At 39.0% G+C, this 18,512-nt stretch overlaps 1 protein-coding gene across 3 annotated transcripts in view; it reads right to left on the reverse strand.

Moving 5' to 3' along the window:
- MTCL3 (MTCL family member 3) overlaps positions 1–18,512 on the reverse strand; it is a 38,143-nt gene that overhangs the window by 501 nt on the left and 19,130 nt on the right. The window contains exons 5-7 of one of the 3 annotated variants that reach the window (XM_066315358.1): positions 9,694–9,765; positions 7,919–9,085; positions 6,266–6,601 (exon numbers count right to left, since the gene is read on the reverse strand). In XM_066315358.1, the coding sequence (XP_066171455.1) occupies positions 6,491–6,601; positions 7,919–9,085; positions 9,694–9,765 (1,350 nt within the window). In that variant the 3' untranslated portion in view covers positions 6,266–6,490. Of the gene's footprint in view, positions 1–6,265; positions 6,602–7,771; positions 9,086–9,693; positions 9,766–18,512 lie in introns of those variants that run through there. The other 2 variants (XM_066315357.1, XM_066315356.1) reach the window with 2 other exon arrangements.

Raw genomic sequence — 18,512 nt, forward strand, 5'->3', positions numbered from 1 at the left:
GCTTTGAAACTTGATCCTCCTTAACTGCTTTGTAAAAGGAGTTTTGTTTAAAGCAGTGGTTTTGTTAGTTAACTGCTATCTTAAAGAGCTAAAAGCAAACCACTCCTCCCTAAAATCCTTTTCTGTATTCTAAATATGCTCTCACTTATGAAATGCAGAATTATTGGGCACTGTTGTAATCCTACTGTCTTGCATTCTGGAAATGGCAGCAACGGTTTCTTTGGGATATATCCAAATATTCCTGATACTTTAGAATGTTTCTGGATCCCATTCTACAGTCTGTTAATTCACTTTGTATCTCAGCAAAGCAAAGCACTTGAAATTGGATGAAGAATCTCCCTTGAACAGGGAAACTCATCTCTGGCACAAGGCTAGTAAAGAAGGTCCAAAAACACCTTGGGCTGGATATAAATCCGTGGGAGTGTCCATAGCAAATGTTGGCATGGGATGAGGGAAGGGAGTGTGACAAAAGCAATCCAGCAAGCAAAAGTCCACAGGAGACCCTGAAGCCAGAGCAGCAAAATTCAGCTGCTCCCCCTGCTGAGCCACAGGCAGGAGGAGCCCAGCTCTCTCCTCAGGTCTCTGAGCACCACAGTAACTCTCCTGCTGCACCCTGGCTTAAACTGCTCTCATTTTTTTGGCACCCTGAGAGAGACCCCCGGGGGGAAGCTTCACTCACACTGCCCTGCTGGGTACTTGTGCTGGGGTGTGTCTGCACAACAACTGAGACAGGCAGCAAATTCACCTTTCAGGGAACATTTTGCCTCATGTGTGCCTGGAGAATGGCCACAAAATACTTGATTCAGGCAGCATAAAACTGGACAAATCCTGCTGTCAGACAGACGTCTTCGAATGCCCTAAGCAGGAACCTATTTTTGTGGGCAGTGCAGCTGATGACAAGAGGATCAGTGAGAAAAAGGGCATGATATGAGGATTCACACATCCTTTGCTTAGTCAGCACTCTCCTCGTTAGAACAGTAAGCTTTTATCTGGTAAAATTAATTATAAAATCCAGTACAAAGATTTTAACTCTGGGTGCATTTTATAGTAAATACCAAACCAGGTTTCAGGGAAAACACATTTTTTCTCCTTATATGGTCTAGCTGTCTCAGTGAATACATTAATTGGGTGCTTATTCTGTTCCCATGTAACTTAAATAACAGGACTTGGGCTATTTGTGAAAATTGTAAAGATGATCTAAAACTTGAACAAATATGCCCCAAGTACACAACTGAATGTTCCTGGAAAAAATGCCCAGACTCTAAACTCTGAGGACTTAAATCCAAAGAAACAGTATGACTTTCTTTTGTGAGGTTAGGTCTCAAGTGCCAGCTGACATGGCTGGGAGTGAAGCTGGAGTGATTGGGAGCAGAACTGAGCCCGCAGCTGGAGGCCAGGCAGCTGCACTACTGCACATGAAGGCAGACTCTTAAGACATATTGTTTTACTCTTATCCATCAACATTGGCTATTTTTCTTGTGTCTTTAGTATTGCTAACTCCATGTCTCTTGTCTTGCTACGTGGACTCTTTGAAGTAAAAGCAGTAAAAATAAATAAAACAATGGACTAAATCCCAGGCTTGAGTTCTCAGTTGGGCAAAAGCCTACATTTCTGTCAGTGTGAGGAATTAGAAATGTGTGAGATTCAGGGGCTCATTAGGAGACAAGCTCCGGACTCACCTCATAAGTCAAAGGGACATGTTAAATTCATCCTAATATGAAAAAGGTGAGACAAAGAAAACATGAAGTGAGTTGTAAAAACATGGGATCATTCTTCTACATATCCCTAAGTGTAGCAGTAGAGAATTCTGCTTTTGAGGATAAGAAATTATTCAACAGAGACTGTCCCTCCTCCAGCATCAGCAGACAAAGCAGCAAATGTGACTTCTTGGTATCTGGCACAGATAAAATAACCAGGAAGATTACTGCAGGCTTTTTACATCCAACATAATGCTTCCACAGGAAAAGTATACTTTGTCCATATCTGGTACCAACACTGCTTGTGTCAGAAGTTAGCACCTCAAAAAAAAAGCTGCAAGGGCATTTTAAACAAGACCTCTGTTAAAATTCTCTTCATCACGCAAGAGTAGAGACAAAGCAGCATGAGTTTCAGCATGGGCTATAATCTGATCATATACTCAAGGTAGTGGCTAACAAAATCTACTCAAGACCACTTGATGGCATCTTCGGCTGTGCTGCACCAGCTTGGTTATGGCATACCAATTCTGCTACGGCCACAAAAGCCAGTGACAAGAAGGAAGAACAATGCTGTCACTGCAATCAACCCAACCTCACCATTAGATTCCTGAATGATGTACACCTTGATAATCCTGGTATATACACCTCAGGAGTGGACATATACAACGGGAAGTGAGAGAAGGGAATACAGACTCTGTCTGCTCTTACTGTTGTGTGCTTCTGGAATAGGATATAACTCAGTGGAGAAGCAGAGCCAACAGAGTGTTATGTCATGTCGCTGCTTCAAGGTTACATTGGAAATCGGTGGCAGATACTTTAGATGTTTACTTTAAATAGAGCCACCGTAATTTTCCCCATAGGCAACTGCATGTGTAATGGCAAAAGTTGGATTTGAATATCACTTCCCCTGGCATTAAATCAGAGACAGAAATGTAAGCCAATGGGAACTACATCCCTGATACTGATGCCTTTAGAAGTCTCCTACTCACCTATCAGATTCTGGGGTGATTAAGGAGAAGGGCATGCAATACCCTGAAGCTCTGCTTGTTTTTGTAAACAACTCCTGAAGTTCATGTGCAGTTCATCTCTTTTTATAACACATATCTAGACAGCCAATTTTTTGTTTTTGTTAATTTTCTATTTTCCAATTGCCAGGCATATTTCTGCACTATAGCACCTGCTCTCTTCTAGTTTTGATTCTGAAGCACTGGTGACATGTGTCAGCAAACACTTATTCTATCTCTCAACTGGAGCTTCAGGCATGGATATTTCTGGTTGAAAGACATATCTCTGGAGAGAATGGCCATCCTAACATAATGGGGATTTTTCAGTAGTAAAAGAGAATATCTGTAAAGGGATTTTGTCAGGGTATTCAGAGCCAGCTCTAAGCAGGAAACAAATTTAATTGATTTTTTCTGGTAGCATTAAAGGAAAAAATACACCTATTCCCTAAATTACATAAAAATTCATTGGAGATAGTGCCAATTTCCACAAGTGAAAAAAATATCATAATTAGATCTACAGAAGCAAGATCTTTTCCTTTTGAAAGAACACGGAATAAATCCCCTGGGAACATAGGAAACAGAAATTTAATATTTCAGGGAAGTGCTAAATTAAGGTAATCTCACTGTTCAAATTCAATGACTTTTTTTCCCCGGAGCATTAACATTTCACCAGAATATTCCAAAATGGGAACTGTGAACCTGCTAAATGAGATTTCAACTGATAGGCAGCCTGGCATATCCAGTTCCTTGCCACATGCAAACAAAATCTATATTCTTCTTACTATTTCTCTTCAGAGCTCTGAGCTGTGCAGCAGGCAGAATCAGTGAATCAGCAGTGTTCTGTCTGTCTCTGCCCTGCCTGCCTCCAACGCAGTCCTGCTAGAGCATGCTGATGTATTCAGCTGCATTTGCTTGCTCACCTGTGAGATGGCCTTTGCCCAGCAAGCCAGTTACTGAGTGGAGAGAATCTGCTTCCTTTCTGGCAAGTATAATTACTGCATTTCGTAATATCAAGTTATTTCTATTTAGCAGGACATAGAACACTTATTTATTTGGCTAGATCTTATCTTCTGGCCGTGGATAAATGTCCATACTCATTCTATTAGCTTTCTCAGCATCTTTTAAAGTTGTGCAATATCTGGTGTGAAACAGATCAACAGCTTGAATTATTCCCTTCAACCTGAATGCAAAAGGACAAGAAAAACACATCTCATTTCTCAGAGATTTCTCTGTGAGGCTCCTCACCATTCTCCTTGCTTGTGAGACATTTAAAGAAGCTGTGGGGATCTTCTAAAATAATTTTGTATGCTTTGATGTGCTTTAATTTCAGATTGCTGCCTGTTCAATAGCTTCCTAAATGTCCCAAAAGGTCTCAGCTTTGATTTTGCTTTGTTGATGCCTGACGGAAAGCTCCAGCTTTTATGCAAGAAAAAACACTGTGAGAAATCAATGGGGTTGTAATTGCCAGTGCTGTGCAGAGATTATTTCCACCTCTCTTCTCAGTAACTCATTTTACCTTTTCTGATTTCTGAGAAAGAAACAAATCTTTCCCAATTACTTTCCAAGGTTTATTATTCAATGTATGAATTCAGTGTATTACTACTTTAGAGTATTACTGTTACTGATACCCTCTCTGTAAATCAAACATTCTCTACTCATTTTTATTATATACAACACCAAGAAAGGTACAAGCAAGTGTGGGTTAAAAACTAGCCAGAACTTCAGATCTTAGATTAAGTATGACTTTTTCTATCTTATGGAAATTGAGTCAGTAACATTTAAGAAAACACAAATGATTGGTTTTTCCTCCACAGGAGATAATAAGCAGAAAGAAACTGAAAAAGTCAATCTTGTGCTAAGATTTGGTATGACAAATTTAAGCCTTAAATTATTGTACTTTTAATGTCCAAATTGCAAATCTATGGGGGAAAAAAACCCTAGTATTTTCAGCAGATGCTGAAAAACAAAAGGTCTTCTCCAGTTACAGAAATTCACTGTGAATTATGGCTTGATCATCTCTTGCCATAATAGTTTTAATATGTGGAACTTAATTTTAGGTAACTGCATAAATTAGATCATCTTAGAAACTCCTCAGAATTATGTATGCCTGACTTTATCCTTAACTGAGAAACTAGTCAAAGCTATCTATCAATCTCACATATATTGATTATAATTTCCTTTAGACATCTCACCAACTGTAAAATTGATAATGATGGATATTTGGATTAAATCAAGGAGTTGAGTGATTTAGCTGATCAAGGTTACTGCACCTGTAGAGTATGTTGAGGGAAAGCTAGACAGAGAGAAAAATATTGTATTTTTTAATAATGAATATTTTTACTATTTTTTCATTCTCATAATAAAAAAAATATTGCTCCATCTCTTGCCGCCCTCTGAGGACTTTCCCTCAAAATGATGCCTCAACTACTTTAGGTAGCAGAGCACAACCTAAGCATGGAGATGAACTGTTCTCACTGGGGAATGAATTAAGTGAACAGAAAGGTAACATCATAAATCAAAGGGAATTCTTACCACTAGCTAGAAAAACAGATGCTTTAATTATTACCACTCTTTACTACTACATTGTTCAACACAGAAACTGCAGAAAAAGAAGTGCTTTTAATACACATACTTGTTCACCTTTGGAGAATTCATATTTGTGGGACTCAGTAGTTTCCAGCATGGGCTGAATAAAACATAAAAGTTAGCTCCATCAGGCATTTCAGATGAGGTTTTCATAGTGGGAGATCTACTGCTTGTAGGTGCTGCCTATGTAAGTGTGAAAGAAAGAAAGGAGTCACCTGTGCTCCTATTTCAGCCTCTCACAGGCAAGATAGGAATACTCAGTGGCTACTGATGCACACAATCTTCCCTCACTATGGTCACTGGCTACAGTTAGACAGGGGTCACTCAGCAAACCAAGAGTTACCATATCCATTCAGAACTCATGCTGAAATCTGGAGAGAGAATGTAGAGCTGTGGTAGCCACAGATCGGGAAAAGTTCCCTGACAAATTCAACACCATCCAAGGTGACTTAAACCACTCCCATCAGTTCAAGTCAGACTGTGCCATTACCATTTTCCTAGAGCACAGAGAGAATGCAGCCAGCCTATATCTCTCAGAAGACTCCTCAGCTACTCTGATACCTTCTCCTCATTTATCTCATTCTCAGAGGCTCCAGCTCCTGGCCACAGTTCCAGATATAGTGCTCTATATACCAACCATTTTGATTTTGTCCCCTCTGTGGGGCCTAATTCACATAATACAGTGCTGAAAAACATTATCATGACAATTATGCAAAATATACACACAAGCTCTGACATAAAACTGCAGAATACACACAGAATGTGGCTTTACTATCTCTATGTGGCTAGAATACAAATTCTTTTTCTAGGAGGGGGAAGAGGAAAGTAACAGTCCTCACACCCACTCCACATATTTCTGTTTTGTGTCTGATTTGGTGCAAATTAATGAATATTAAATTGGTTCCAGTCCTTGGAGCATTTTAATTCAAAAATTATAAAACCAGACAAAGTGAAAAATTCCATTTTCTGTTTGCTTACCGGGAATACCGCGATGAGCAGGTTTCCTATTCAACTGGGTGACTTTTTGGTGGTTTTTTGCAGGTTTTTTTGGCTTGGCTTTGGTTTTGGCAAACAAGTAGTCTTCAGTGTTTTTACAGCAGTGGCTATTACAGAAACTATGTCTCTTGCACTTCTTATCTTGGAGGGTGGACAAAATAAACAAACTGAAAATAACACTACAATGAACAGTAAATGATGAATGACTTACAGTACAAAAAACAGTGTAAAAAGGAAGACAAGTTTAAATATTGTTGTGTATGAAAGGGATGAAAATAATACAAGGATGAGAATAAGTAAAATGATAGGCTGGAACATCTGGGAAAGTAAATACAAAGACAAAGAGAACAGTCAATTAATGGAATAGCAAGTCCGAAGTTTCAACAAAATAAATAGTGAATCAGACTATGCTTGTGGAGGGACCAAGTGCCCATCTCCCATTTACTTCAGTAGGAGTTCTGCATGGTCAAGCCCTGAAATGTCCAATTGTTAAATGTTCAACTGTTTTTATTTATTTAGAGAAAGTACTAATTAGCTTGTTTTAAATTTGTGTAAGTCCATGCAGCTCTCTGCCTGTAAGCTAATGGGAGCTCTACAAGCTCAGAACTACTGCTAGATCAGAAAGTGAGCATGCTAAATGCCGTCTCTGTTTGATTTCATGCAATACATGTATAGTAATTGATTAGCTTTAAACTCACTGCGTCTGTGACTTTCTGATACAAGGAAACAAAAGACTAATTAGTCAGCATAGGAATAAAAATAGCTTTCAGCTTCACCTGGCAACTACTTCAACTGTAAACTAGCAAGACAGCACAAAGTAAATTAACACAGCACGAGACTTACAAAACATTGGATAACTTCATTAGCAATAACAAGATATAACAACTATAGGATTGCATGATAAGATAAGGGCAGGTAAATTTCATTTTTCATGGCAAAAGATCTTGAGTCAGCAAGGAGTTTGCTCCCCAAAACCTCTCTGAAACAATTCTTCACAAAACCAAACCACAACAAAGATGCTTATTACTGCTGCATGCAAGCAGTGATTAACAGGCCTTAAACAAGATGCAATCTATTACAGCAATTCCAATATTCACATTACTGTGTGGCTCTGTGACTCCATAAGTAGATTTGTATGGTTTCTTTTAATCTGTGGTTTGCCATACTCTCTAAAATTTTTGAAATTTAGTATTTCCTACTGCTTAAAATTAATATAATTTTCCTTTTATTCATTTATTAGGAACCCATCCCCTAAGAAAACAACCATGTCCATTTATGAATCATGTTCATATGTACCAAAAATACTGTTTGCACTGCCTTTAGTGGCAATGAAGGCCCAACTCTGTCAAATGCAATTGCAAAGCCAGAAAGGAGTAAAATGTTCCACCTCCTAGAGCACAATTTTAATTTCCAGGAGAGCATATTAATTCACTGCTCACAACCAATGCTATTGGTAGAATATGTTTTCATATGGCCAAATGAGGATTTTTAAGTCATACAAGAAACAGTGATTTTTGTCCACTGCCTAGAAAAAAGAATTTTCTTTTTGTGCCATAAATCCAATTTGAGGTTTAATTTGCTTGGCAGAGCCTTTTTACCTGTAGGCCGTAATAAGTAAAAGTCTACCTGACTCACTGACAAAGGTTCATCTGCACTTCGATCGTCCGAAGACTTTGGAACTTCGAGCCTGTCGATGAAAGCCTGGAGCTCCTTCCTGAAGGCCTTCATCTGCGCATTGATCCGGTACAGAAGCTCGTGCTCACGTATCCTGCTGCCATCGTCCTCCTCGTCCATCAGCCCAAAGAGGTCCCCGTTAGCTACATAAATTCTCGCCTCCGTGATGATGGTGCTCGTGTCAGAAATCAGGCGATCTATCGTCTTGCCCAGCCGCTCCGCCTCAGAGCGAATGTCCTTCATCTGCTGCCTGTCGGTGAAGCTTTTCTGCCACCCAGACGGCGTCGGATAAAAAGACCTGGTGGGTGTCAGGCAGCGGATGTTGCGCACCTCTTCGGAGTCGCTCTCCCCGCCGATGGGACCTTCCCTTTTGCGGTGAGGGGGGCGGGAATCGTCATCGCTCTCCTTTTTTCCCGCGTCGCTTTCCGCATCGCTGTCCCTAGGGCTGCCACGGATCCCAAGATGAGAGGCCAGGTCGTAGCGCTGCATGTTGGACATTAGGACTCTGTTCTCATACTGGAGCTGCATCACTTTGCCACTCAGCTCGTTGATCTGCATCCGTGCAGCTTTTAGCTCCTCCTGTAACGCTTCTGTCTTGGCGTTATCATGGTGCCTAGAGCTCTCGTGGGCCCCAGACTTGTACTTGTATTTGTTCAGCTCGGCTGTTATGCGTTTGTTTTGTTCTTCTAAATCAGCTACATTTCTCCTCAGCAATTCTGTTTCATCTTCTACAAGCTGCAAATGCTGTCGTAATTCTGACAGGGATTCATTCTGCTCTCCCAGGAGTGGGTTAGTGGTCCCTGAGAAATCGTCTCCTCTTAAATCATCAAGCTCTGCTTTCAGTCCTCTGTTCTCTACTTCTAGTTCCACTATTTTCCTCCCGAGAATGTTAGCTTCCTCCTCCACAAGCCTCAATCGAAGCTTGAGTTCAGCTTCTCTTGTGGTAGGTGGCCCACCTGCTTCACCTTTTGGCAAGGGACTGTCTAAATCCCCATAAAATGATCTGTATTTTTGTAGTTCATGCTCAAATCTGTCCTTCTCTTTATCAATTTTAGCCATTTTCTTCCTCATCAAGGCAGCTTCTTCTTTGACAAACTGTAGCTGGCATTTCAGGTCTTCATTGTCATCCTTAGGAAAAGAAAAAAGCAATATTTGAAGAAACTTGAAGTCAAACAGGAGACCTCCAGTGGATTGCCTTAACTTACATGATTAGCAATCAGAGTTATATGGCTTTAGATACTAAGATATTTTCCTGCAATATTTTTTTTTCATTGATCAATAAATTAAAAAGAGGAAAAATACTATTTTACTTTTGACTAAAATTTGCACAGTCCCCAGAAGTACCTTGGGTGTAGGAAAAGGGGGCCTTGTAAAAAACCTCATATTTTCTACGTTTGCAACATTATCAGACTTTACAGTGTAAAAAAATACTGAAATCAGCGTAAATAGAGCCTAGAAATCTTGTTTCACTGCTGCTGCCATTTACTTTGCCTAAAATACAGAGTAGGTGAAAGCTGGTGGGCTCTGTTGCAGCACCAAGTTTGTTCAGGTGGTCCTTGAGATGAGTGGTGTCTGACTGCAGATCTGGGTAAGAGCTCTTCCATTTCACAACACGCAGGAAAACAAAGGGCAAAGCAAAAAGCCAGCCAAGTGCAAGTATGTAAACCATGTACCCCATTTCCATAGTTCCCTGAAGTCTCCACATAAGAATCAAGGCTACAGTTACTGCAACATACCTCTGTTGGTGTCTGCTGTGACTTTTTTTCTGATTTTGGTAGGTCTTTGCTTCCTCTCCTTTTCAGTGATTGCTGCAATTGCAACAAAAAGACGTGAACTGAATTTTCTAAAGGTATATATACTAAAGATTTAGTATACAAATTATATATATAATTTACTTAAAAATATACCAAATCAAGTGCAACTAGAAAGGAATTAATTTCTCGTAATTTTTGAGATACCAAATATAGAGGAAAGATGCCATTGCCCAAAAATGAAACAGCAATGGCACACAAATAAGATTTTAGTTTAATCAGTCTGTTACCTTTTTTATTCAACACATTTTAAGACTAGTGCATTACAAACGTTTAACACACAACAAGGGTGGTAAGGAAACAGGCATCTCAAGTGCTAGCTTATAGATGGGAAAGCTGAGACAGGCAGTGAAACCCAGCTTGCCCATTGGATATTCCCTCTGGTGGGGCCAAAGCACTTTAAAAAATCTTTAGTCACTGAGAGCTGTAGCTGACTCCAGTGTACATCTACAAGCACACCTTTCTCTGCGTCCCACCCTCAGGCTTCAAGCTTGCAGTGTACTGCAGTCACACCTCCCAAAGTGTACGCTGGGGACAAATTCACACATAACTCTGGTCACAGCTCGTTCTGTTTTCACATCATATTCAAATAAATGCCATTTAAAACTGATTGGACTACAAAGTTCTAAAGAGGAACAAATCATACCAGCTCAAGAACAGAAACACACAAAACAAACACTGGTCTGCACAACCATACGAGTGAGAATTTTTGGTCTCCTCTCATCTGCTATGTAGCCTGAGAGAGTAGACAAGAAACTCCTGCTTTCAGAGCAGGATGCACTGGGATTGAAGCCAGCTAGTGCATCCAGCAATAATGTTGGAGCTGCTGACAGCAGAAACTTCGTTATGGAAAAGCAGCAGCAGTGGAAAACAACTGCCACCATCCCACTGGCAACACTCAATACTGATCATCAAGAAAACAGCAGGAGACAGGAAAATGAATGAGAGAATATAGCACCCCTCTTGCAGCTGTTCCCAGTTTTTGTGTTCCCCAGGTAAACTGTAGGCCCCAAGGCAGAACAGTGACAGAACCAACACGATCTCTCTCTGAGATTACTCTCTGATAGAAAAGTCCTTTGAGAAACATACATTTCTCTGCACCAGCTGGGGGAGAATCCAGCTCTATCTAAAAGCCATCCAGTTCCACAGACTGGGAATTAAAATACGTTCATAATCCTCAAGAAACAGAGTACAGTGAGTGGGTATGCTGCACATAACAATCCTGCGCACCATTTGCCTGCTAGTACTAATCATCCTCTTTCTTCTCCAGATCAACTCCATTAAAAATTCCTACACTCATGGATTGCTCACTCAAAAGAAAAAGTTCATGCCATAGAAACTCACAGGTAAATCAAATTTTTATGTCTCTTGCAGAAACATTGAATGCTCTCAGTAGACCAAACAATAAAGCAAATCAAAGACCATAGCTGGATAGCTGTAAAACACAGGCTTCTAATGGAATCCAGAAAAGACATGAAAACAGTTCAATTATCTCATTTTTTCCTTTAAGTATAATCCAAGCAAATTTGGGATCCAGTCTACAAACAAAATGCTTCTTTTCCAGAGTCACCCACAAGTTATCCTGTTGTAGAAACGGTACACGGATTTTTGGAAAGGTTGTTTTGTTGTTTTCTTTTAGAATTGGCAAGTTTATGAAGCCCTAAACTTTCAAAGGAGTAGGTTCCTTCTCTGTATCACCATTAATTATACCACTATGTATCACCACTTTGAAAAAACCTTTTTGAAATCAGTTTACACTGCAAACTTCTCCTTGCCCCATGTTTATGCCAATATCACCCACTGATAATAATATCAAGCAAATAAATAAATACATAAGCTATAATTAAACTATATTTCTGCTTTATTACCTAAATGCCTTTTTGCACACCCTGTTGACCTCAGCTTCTCTCCAGAAATAATGAAGTTCTGGAACGCTGGGCTGAAACTTCTTTTGTACCCTACAACTTTTCAGAACATAAGAGACGTAAGAAAAAATACTTTTCTAGGTTTGATGTGAAACAAAACCCACCTGGTTTTCTTCTTTCTTGCTCTATATTTTTGGTGTTCCTTTTAATAGTCAGGATAGCAACATTCTAGTTACAACAGTAGTTGTGGCTATGTAATGATTAGACACAATTTTCTATTCTGCTCTACTTGAATTACAACCATCTCTCCAGAGCTTGTATTATTCACAAACAAAATCCCAGCATTTAGCAAAAAATTTTATAGCAGAAACAGTGAAGAAAATGCACAATTCAATTAGCAGGATGATGTGGGTAAGCAGATTAGGCCAGCTGGAACTGGTATGATCTCTTTTCATATGAAAAATACCATGAGAAAATTTCTGATCACTAGAGGTTAAGATCTCACACAACTCAGCTGACAGATAATCTCCTCACAATCACAGTGTCCCTTAACATGATGTCAGGGAACTGAGGCAATGGCAATATCATGCTAAACAAAGACTGCCACAGATCAAGGAGTATATTCTGCAATAAATATCAATTTTTTGCTATAAATGCTAATTTTTTGAGAGTTTTCAGATGTGCATTTCACAATTTACAGTGGCTACTCTTTCTATCAATTCTCTCAAGCCTTGTACCACTGCAGTCTTCCAGTTCAATTTTCAACATGAAGATATTATTGCTGCTATTGAAATAAGCAATGAAATTCATTGCAGCAAAATGGAAAAAGGAAAAAAATGTTCCAATTAACATTTGGCAGAACCAAAAAATAGCAACTCAGACTCCTGCGCATAAATCTTCATATTAAACCAAGACTGAACACTACTAAAATTGTCTGCACTTTGCTTGTCACTAAAAGTCACCTCTGCTGCTTTCTCAACTGTAACAAAAAAATCTGCCCTTCATATGCTAGAATTGGTTTTGAGAATTTGTTGTGAAGGACAGTTTGTGGACTTAGATATTTTTTTTTCCATATAATTAAAAAAAATCCTATTCAGAAGTATCCACAGCCTAGATAAGGCTGCAGATAAGGTTTGTATTAGATGCAAACCAGATCACACACAAAGGGCAATTCTGTTGCGGTGCTTAGCAGCATTAATTCTCCAGTTACCTGCACTGGAGTTTATCCAATATCTTGCTGGAGATGCTAAGCACTTCTCAAGATGGCATAATCCTTCTCTTGCCAGCCCTAAATTGCAAGCCAAATGTGCAGTCCTAATATCACCTGTCATGCTCAGTGCTTCTCAGGTGGAAAGAGACCTGAAATCTACTCTGAGAATAACACAATACAGAGATAACAGCGTCACACTCCATGGAGCAGAAAAGCAATAATATTATAATATTTAATATTGAAATTCTTCCTACCTGGTTCTAAGCTAAAATAAATATCTCAGCAAATAATTAAGAATCCTTAAGCAAAACCTACCAAGATCTTTCAAGATGCTTAGGTTTCATTATTTCAAGTCTGATCTAGAGATATATTATCTAAAAATCATGGTAGGCAACCTGGGGAGGAATTCCTGACACATCAAGGGACTTATGCATGCACAGAGGCCCCATAACAGCCTTTATCTCTCCTCAAGAAACAGAGCAAAGGGTGTGCAGCTCCTTGAATTTCCACAGCTACCACAAACCTTCTCATCTGCACAAAACTCTGCTATACTTGGCTATGGTTAGTTGACTACCAGCTGCTGTGAAACATCTGCAGGGCTTTCAAAAATCAGAGTAAACCTAACACCATCTTTACCGTCTCGAAAAGTTGATGAATATCGAACAATTTTTGGGCTGCAAAACTTGCCTCAGTGTGGCACAGTGACTATGACCAGGGACATGTAAATTTGCCCTAAGCCTCTCTCTGCATTTTCCCTTTAATCAATATGGCTGTGTAGCTCATGGAGCTGGATCAAATCAGAGACAGGACAGATTTTTTAGTTTTCTGCCACTGGGTCTAATGTAGTAAAAACTAAATTGACATTATCTATTTTGGCAAATTGAAAATTTATATTCCCCAACAAATAAATTAATCTCTGTTTTTAAAATGTCTTCATTATTATGCAACTCTTAGTGCAATTTGCCAGCTCAAGCCCCTGGCTTTGTCTGTCATTGGCACAAAAACACAGAATGATACAATACTTCACTCCTTCCACCATCATTCAACAGCAGAAGTCTTGAGTATTTCTGTATTCTACTTGCTTGCAAAATTAATCACAAATGACAAAGCAGAGAATAACTGAGATGCAAAAAGCACAGCCTGCCTGACCACAAAGCAAACACTAAGCATATCCCTATTAGCTGTACCAACACTCTCTTCTTATTTAAACTGGTTTATTTCGAAAACACTGCTGAGGAGCAATACAAAACAGAATCAATCTTTACTACTTCAATAGAGAGAGAAAAATACTTCTCATGTACTTGAATGACTTCGTATTATAGAAGAGAAAAGAAAACTGACCTCCAATATTTGTATTATTTCATTTGATTTATTCAGTTATCAATTTCAGATCCTTTACCATTATTTATTTATCAATTAAATAAGAAAAATATAAAGAAGGGGGAAATACATGCAATATTTGCACTTTATCTAGAGAAACCTTTTGCAGTTTGAACTAAAAGCACATTGTTAGAGCATATTACAGTAACTCTTGTGGTATAACTAGGGAAAAGCATTCTTTGCAGTGCATAACTGAAGCCACATGCTTATGCTTGCATTACATTTGCTTCCTTCTTCTTTTCCTTATTCAAAAAAGTGACTGAAGATGAAAGCTGCCTTTTCAAACCTCTCACTTACATCCTGGTCAAACAGCCATCCAAACTGATACTTTGCTTTCTGTTATTACACACGCCTTCATCCACCAGGATATCACAAAACAGTGAAAGCAATTTCTCTGAGGAGCAAGAGGTCTTCTGCCATTTGAACTTTTCAAAACATGGAAGAACTAGACATGCTTATTTCCCCAACGCTATCCAACTAGGCTTTGTTATAGATACAGAAATCACAATAATCTTACACTTGGCTACCTAATCCAGAAATGCAAAAGCACATCTCAGAACATCATGAATATTTTGAAGTGCAAGTGCAGGAATAAGTTATTGTACTGCATACTGATGGTAGTTGAACTTTTCTCAGGGCTTCCTAAGGTGTTTATTTGCCAGCTCTGCTATTTGTCTCTTCTGAGAGAAGAGATTCAGTCTTTTTGTCAGGTTTTGCACAATGCCTAGTACAACGCACTGCTCCAACCTTTATCTGGGACTGACAGCATGACAGACAGCACGTCAACACAGTTAAAACCACTACCACATAACAATAGCAATAGTCACGGGCACAGATATGTATATGGCAATTATGAATTAAATATATATGAGATTTCATCAAACGTAAAGTGTTTTTTCTCACACCTGGCACCACATGTAGAGTTTTTTAGTCATCTTAAGGATATGTCAGAAGAGATTCCAAATAGATTCTCATGAGAATGGGAAAGTGCCAGCAACTAGATTAGGTTCATTGCCTTGGTTATATTGACCATATATATATATATTATATATATTAATAATATATATTAACCGAAGCACAATTACAGTATCCCAACTAAAAAGGTTTGTGTCAAAATGAAAAATAGTGAGAAAGGAAATAAGAATGATTCTGCACATAGTGTGCACCTCTACACTGTTCACTGGAAATGTATAGAGAAGTGTGTTCTGCAAAGCTGTGGGCTGATCACACATGTCCATTGGTGTTCATGCTTCTTTGATACCCAAGAGTTGCATTAAATGCACAGACAACACTTACAGCCCCCCACATGGATTCACAGGGTGGGACAGCATCAGACACAGGCACATCCATGTGCATCTGTAGGTGCACAGCAAAGAAAGGAGCTTTGAAGCTCGCCCTCTGAGACTGTGCACTTTTGACAATTTCCAGTTATGGGAATATCTCACCAAAAAATCAGATTTTAGAGTTAATTTGAAAGTATGCAATAATTGAAGATGAATTCAGATAGGAAAAATTCTGAAATCAGACTTTGGTCTTGAAGCCTGAGCAGTGACCAGAAGATTTTCTGTTAACAGGGGAGGGAAATCCAGCTACTCTCAGCAATCACTACTCTGTCCTCTGACTATAAGGAGGAGTCTTCTGTTACTCTTGGTATCTTCTTTTGTCTGTGTTAACTTGGGGAAGTTCTTTTGTAAAGCTAACTCTTTGTACATTGGCTGAAGAATATTTTCTGTAATACAACATAAGGAGAAGTTTCAGAGTTTGGAAAGTTTTCATTGAAAACAGAGGATCAGGCTCTGCAGTGTTCTGAAGTTATGCCAGTGTGATCCAGCCACAAATTAAATACATATTGATGACCAGTTCATGTAAAGAAGGTGTTCTAGAAAAAATAAGCCATGGAGCCTAAGCTGAAGTGGAAGGAAAGTGTTTCATAAGTTTGGACAGCCCCACACCTACTTTTCTCACTCTGGTACCAGTCTGATCTGCCATAACCTAAGCCTGCATCCAATACTTTTCCTGGTATTTCAACAATGGAGATGAGGGGAGGGTGGATGGAGATGGAGATGAGGGGAGGGGGGATATTGCAGCCCTGGTTAAGCAGTGTCCAGCTGCTTCACTAACTTCCAGAAGTCCGTAAGACCCACCACTGGATCCCCATATCCTGTACTCCTAAATACTGACTCTCCCCCCTCACTGAAACTTGCTCAGTTCTTATGGGAAATGTTTATTCCCAGCAAGGGAAGGGGCCGTTACTCTTAGACTGTCATAAAACTTTAACGTAGAGGTTGACCTAAAACTATTATTTAAATCTTCCCTTTGCTAAAAATGTGAAAATCTCATTCTGAAAAGAAGCTTGACAGTCTTCTGCTCATTATATTTGATCACTGGAATGTATTTTTAATTAGCTATCATGAACAAATATTTGGCTCTTCAGCATTTATCATAAATGTCACTGAACCAGCAAATCACCTGCAAATTAATACCACAGCAGCCCTAATGAGGTTATGCAAGAATCAATTCTAGGTCCTACTCTAATTAACATTTTTTCTTGCTCCCTGGAAAGAAGACCCATAAAATAATATTGGATAAAGATTGCAGGGTAAAGGTTGGAGAAACACTAAATATTGAAAAGGAAGATCACTGATACAAATCAGTACCAAATTTGTGCAATCAAATAATATCAGTTTTTATATGACTAAATATGAAGATACAGATGTAAGAACAAGGACTAAAAGCTATGCTAAGAAAACAGGAGAACAGTCTAGAGAGTAGATAAGATCTATTGGAAGGCCACATCTCCAAAAAAAACCTGCAGGGTCACAGGCAATGATCACCTGAAATTATATGAGGTATAATTTTGTGACCAAAAGGTTTATTAATATGGGATGTAGATATCAAAATTGAGGTTCACTGCACAGTAACTAAAAATTATGTGCATCTCCACAGAATCAAACCAGCCTCAGACAAATGGAAAAAATTCACTTCCAAGCAGTGCCTACCTTTCTCCTTTGAGAACTCCTAACCTAGGTTAAATGCTTAACATGGCCAAATGATATCAATCCTAAGCATGAAGATTTTAAACAAAGGAAAAAACAAACACCAAAACATCGATGCCGGACTCTTGAATTTAGCAAGGTAGAAAGAAAGTATGTTTCCTACCTGGTAACTAACTTTCAGCAAATTCAGATGAGAAAGGAGGTGCAAATTTTTACCTGTTTCTGGGACAGTTTAGGAACAGCTGTGGTGGACTGTTATCAGCTGTCAATTTTTTAACACAGAGGAGCACTCTTTTCTGAAAAGTAGGCACCAGTTTGAATAAAATAGCTGAGGTAGTTTATGACCTGCATTATTCAGAAGACCAGATTGGTTTACTACATAAGACAGTTCTGCCCTCATAATTTTGGAACACATGAAACTTGACCAAAATTTGGGAACTGAGCAACAATACTCCTGGAAGGACATCACAAGAAAAATAAACCTTTGAGTGCATCTATATATATCAGCAAGGCAATATTCCAGTTCAAAAGTCTCTCTGGAGGACTGTTACTGGTGTTTCTAATTAATCATTTAATCAGAGATTTAAACTGCTAGCATCTGTAAATTTAAAAAAAATTTAGACCAGCCTGTAATTTAAAAGACTGATGGTAATCAGAGCAGTTGGATTTCATCACCAGTCATGCTTTGCAGGGATGTAGCGTCCTCTCATTATGGACAACACGGTTGGAAACAGATGTGTGGCAAATACATTCTAAGTGCAACTACTCATCTGTGACCTAAGCAAAGGGCTTTTCTGTTATCCTAACCTGGATTCATTGCTAAGCTAGCCAAAGTCAATTAAAACAATCATGCAACCAGGATCAGGGAAAGCAAAACAGACTTGATACCTGCAGGTTTTATTCTACACATCTTGATGTATATGCAGTTGTTAATACTAGCAAGGAGGGGGAAAGGGGAGAAATCACACCATATGTCAAAAAATCTAAGCAGAAACAAACACTTTAAAAAAGCACACCTGCACATCTAAGAGGTTAACCCATTGCCCTTCAAAATAAGAAATGCAATACTTGGAACACTTAGCTATGGAACATTACCAAAATCTGAACTTCTCAAATGCCAGAAGGTTGCATTTCTTGATACTATGAACACTGAAGTAAGTGAAAAAGAAACCCAAAATATCAAAAGTCTGGTGCTCTTGTTCCTGGCTAACATTGATCCCACATGATTCAGAAAAGCTGCTGAGCTGAGCCCAGAACCCAGCACACCCATAGCTGGGCATTCTCCCTATCAAG

This window comes from Sylvia atricapilla, chromosome 3, assembly GCF_009819655.1.
Source record: "Sylvia atricapilla isolate bSylAtr1 chromosome 3, bSylAtr1.pri, whole genome shotgun sequence".
NCBI classification, from domain to species: domain Eukaryota; kingdom Metazoa; phylum Chordata; class Aves; order Passeriformes; family Sylviidae; genus Sylvia; species Sylvia atricapilla.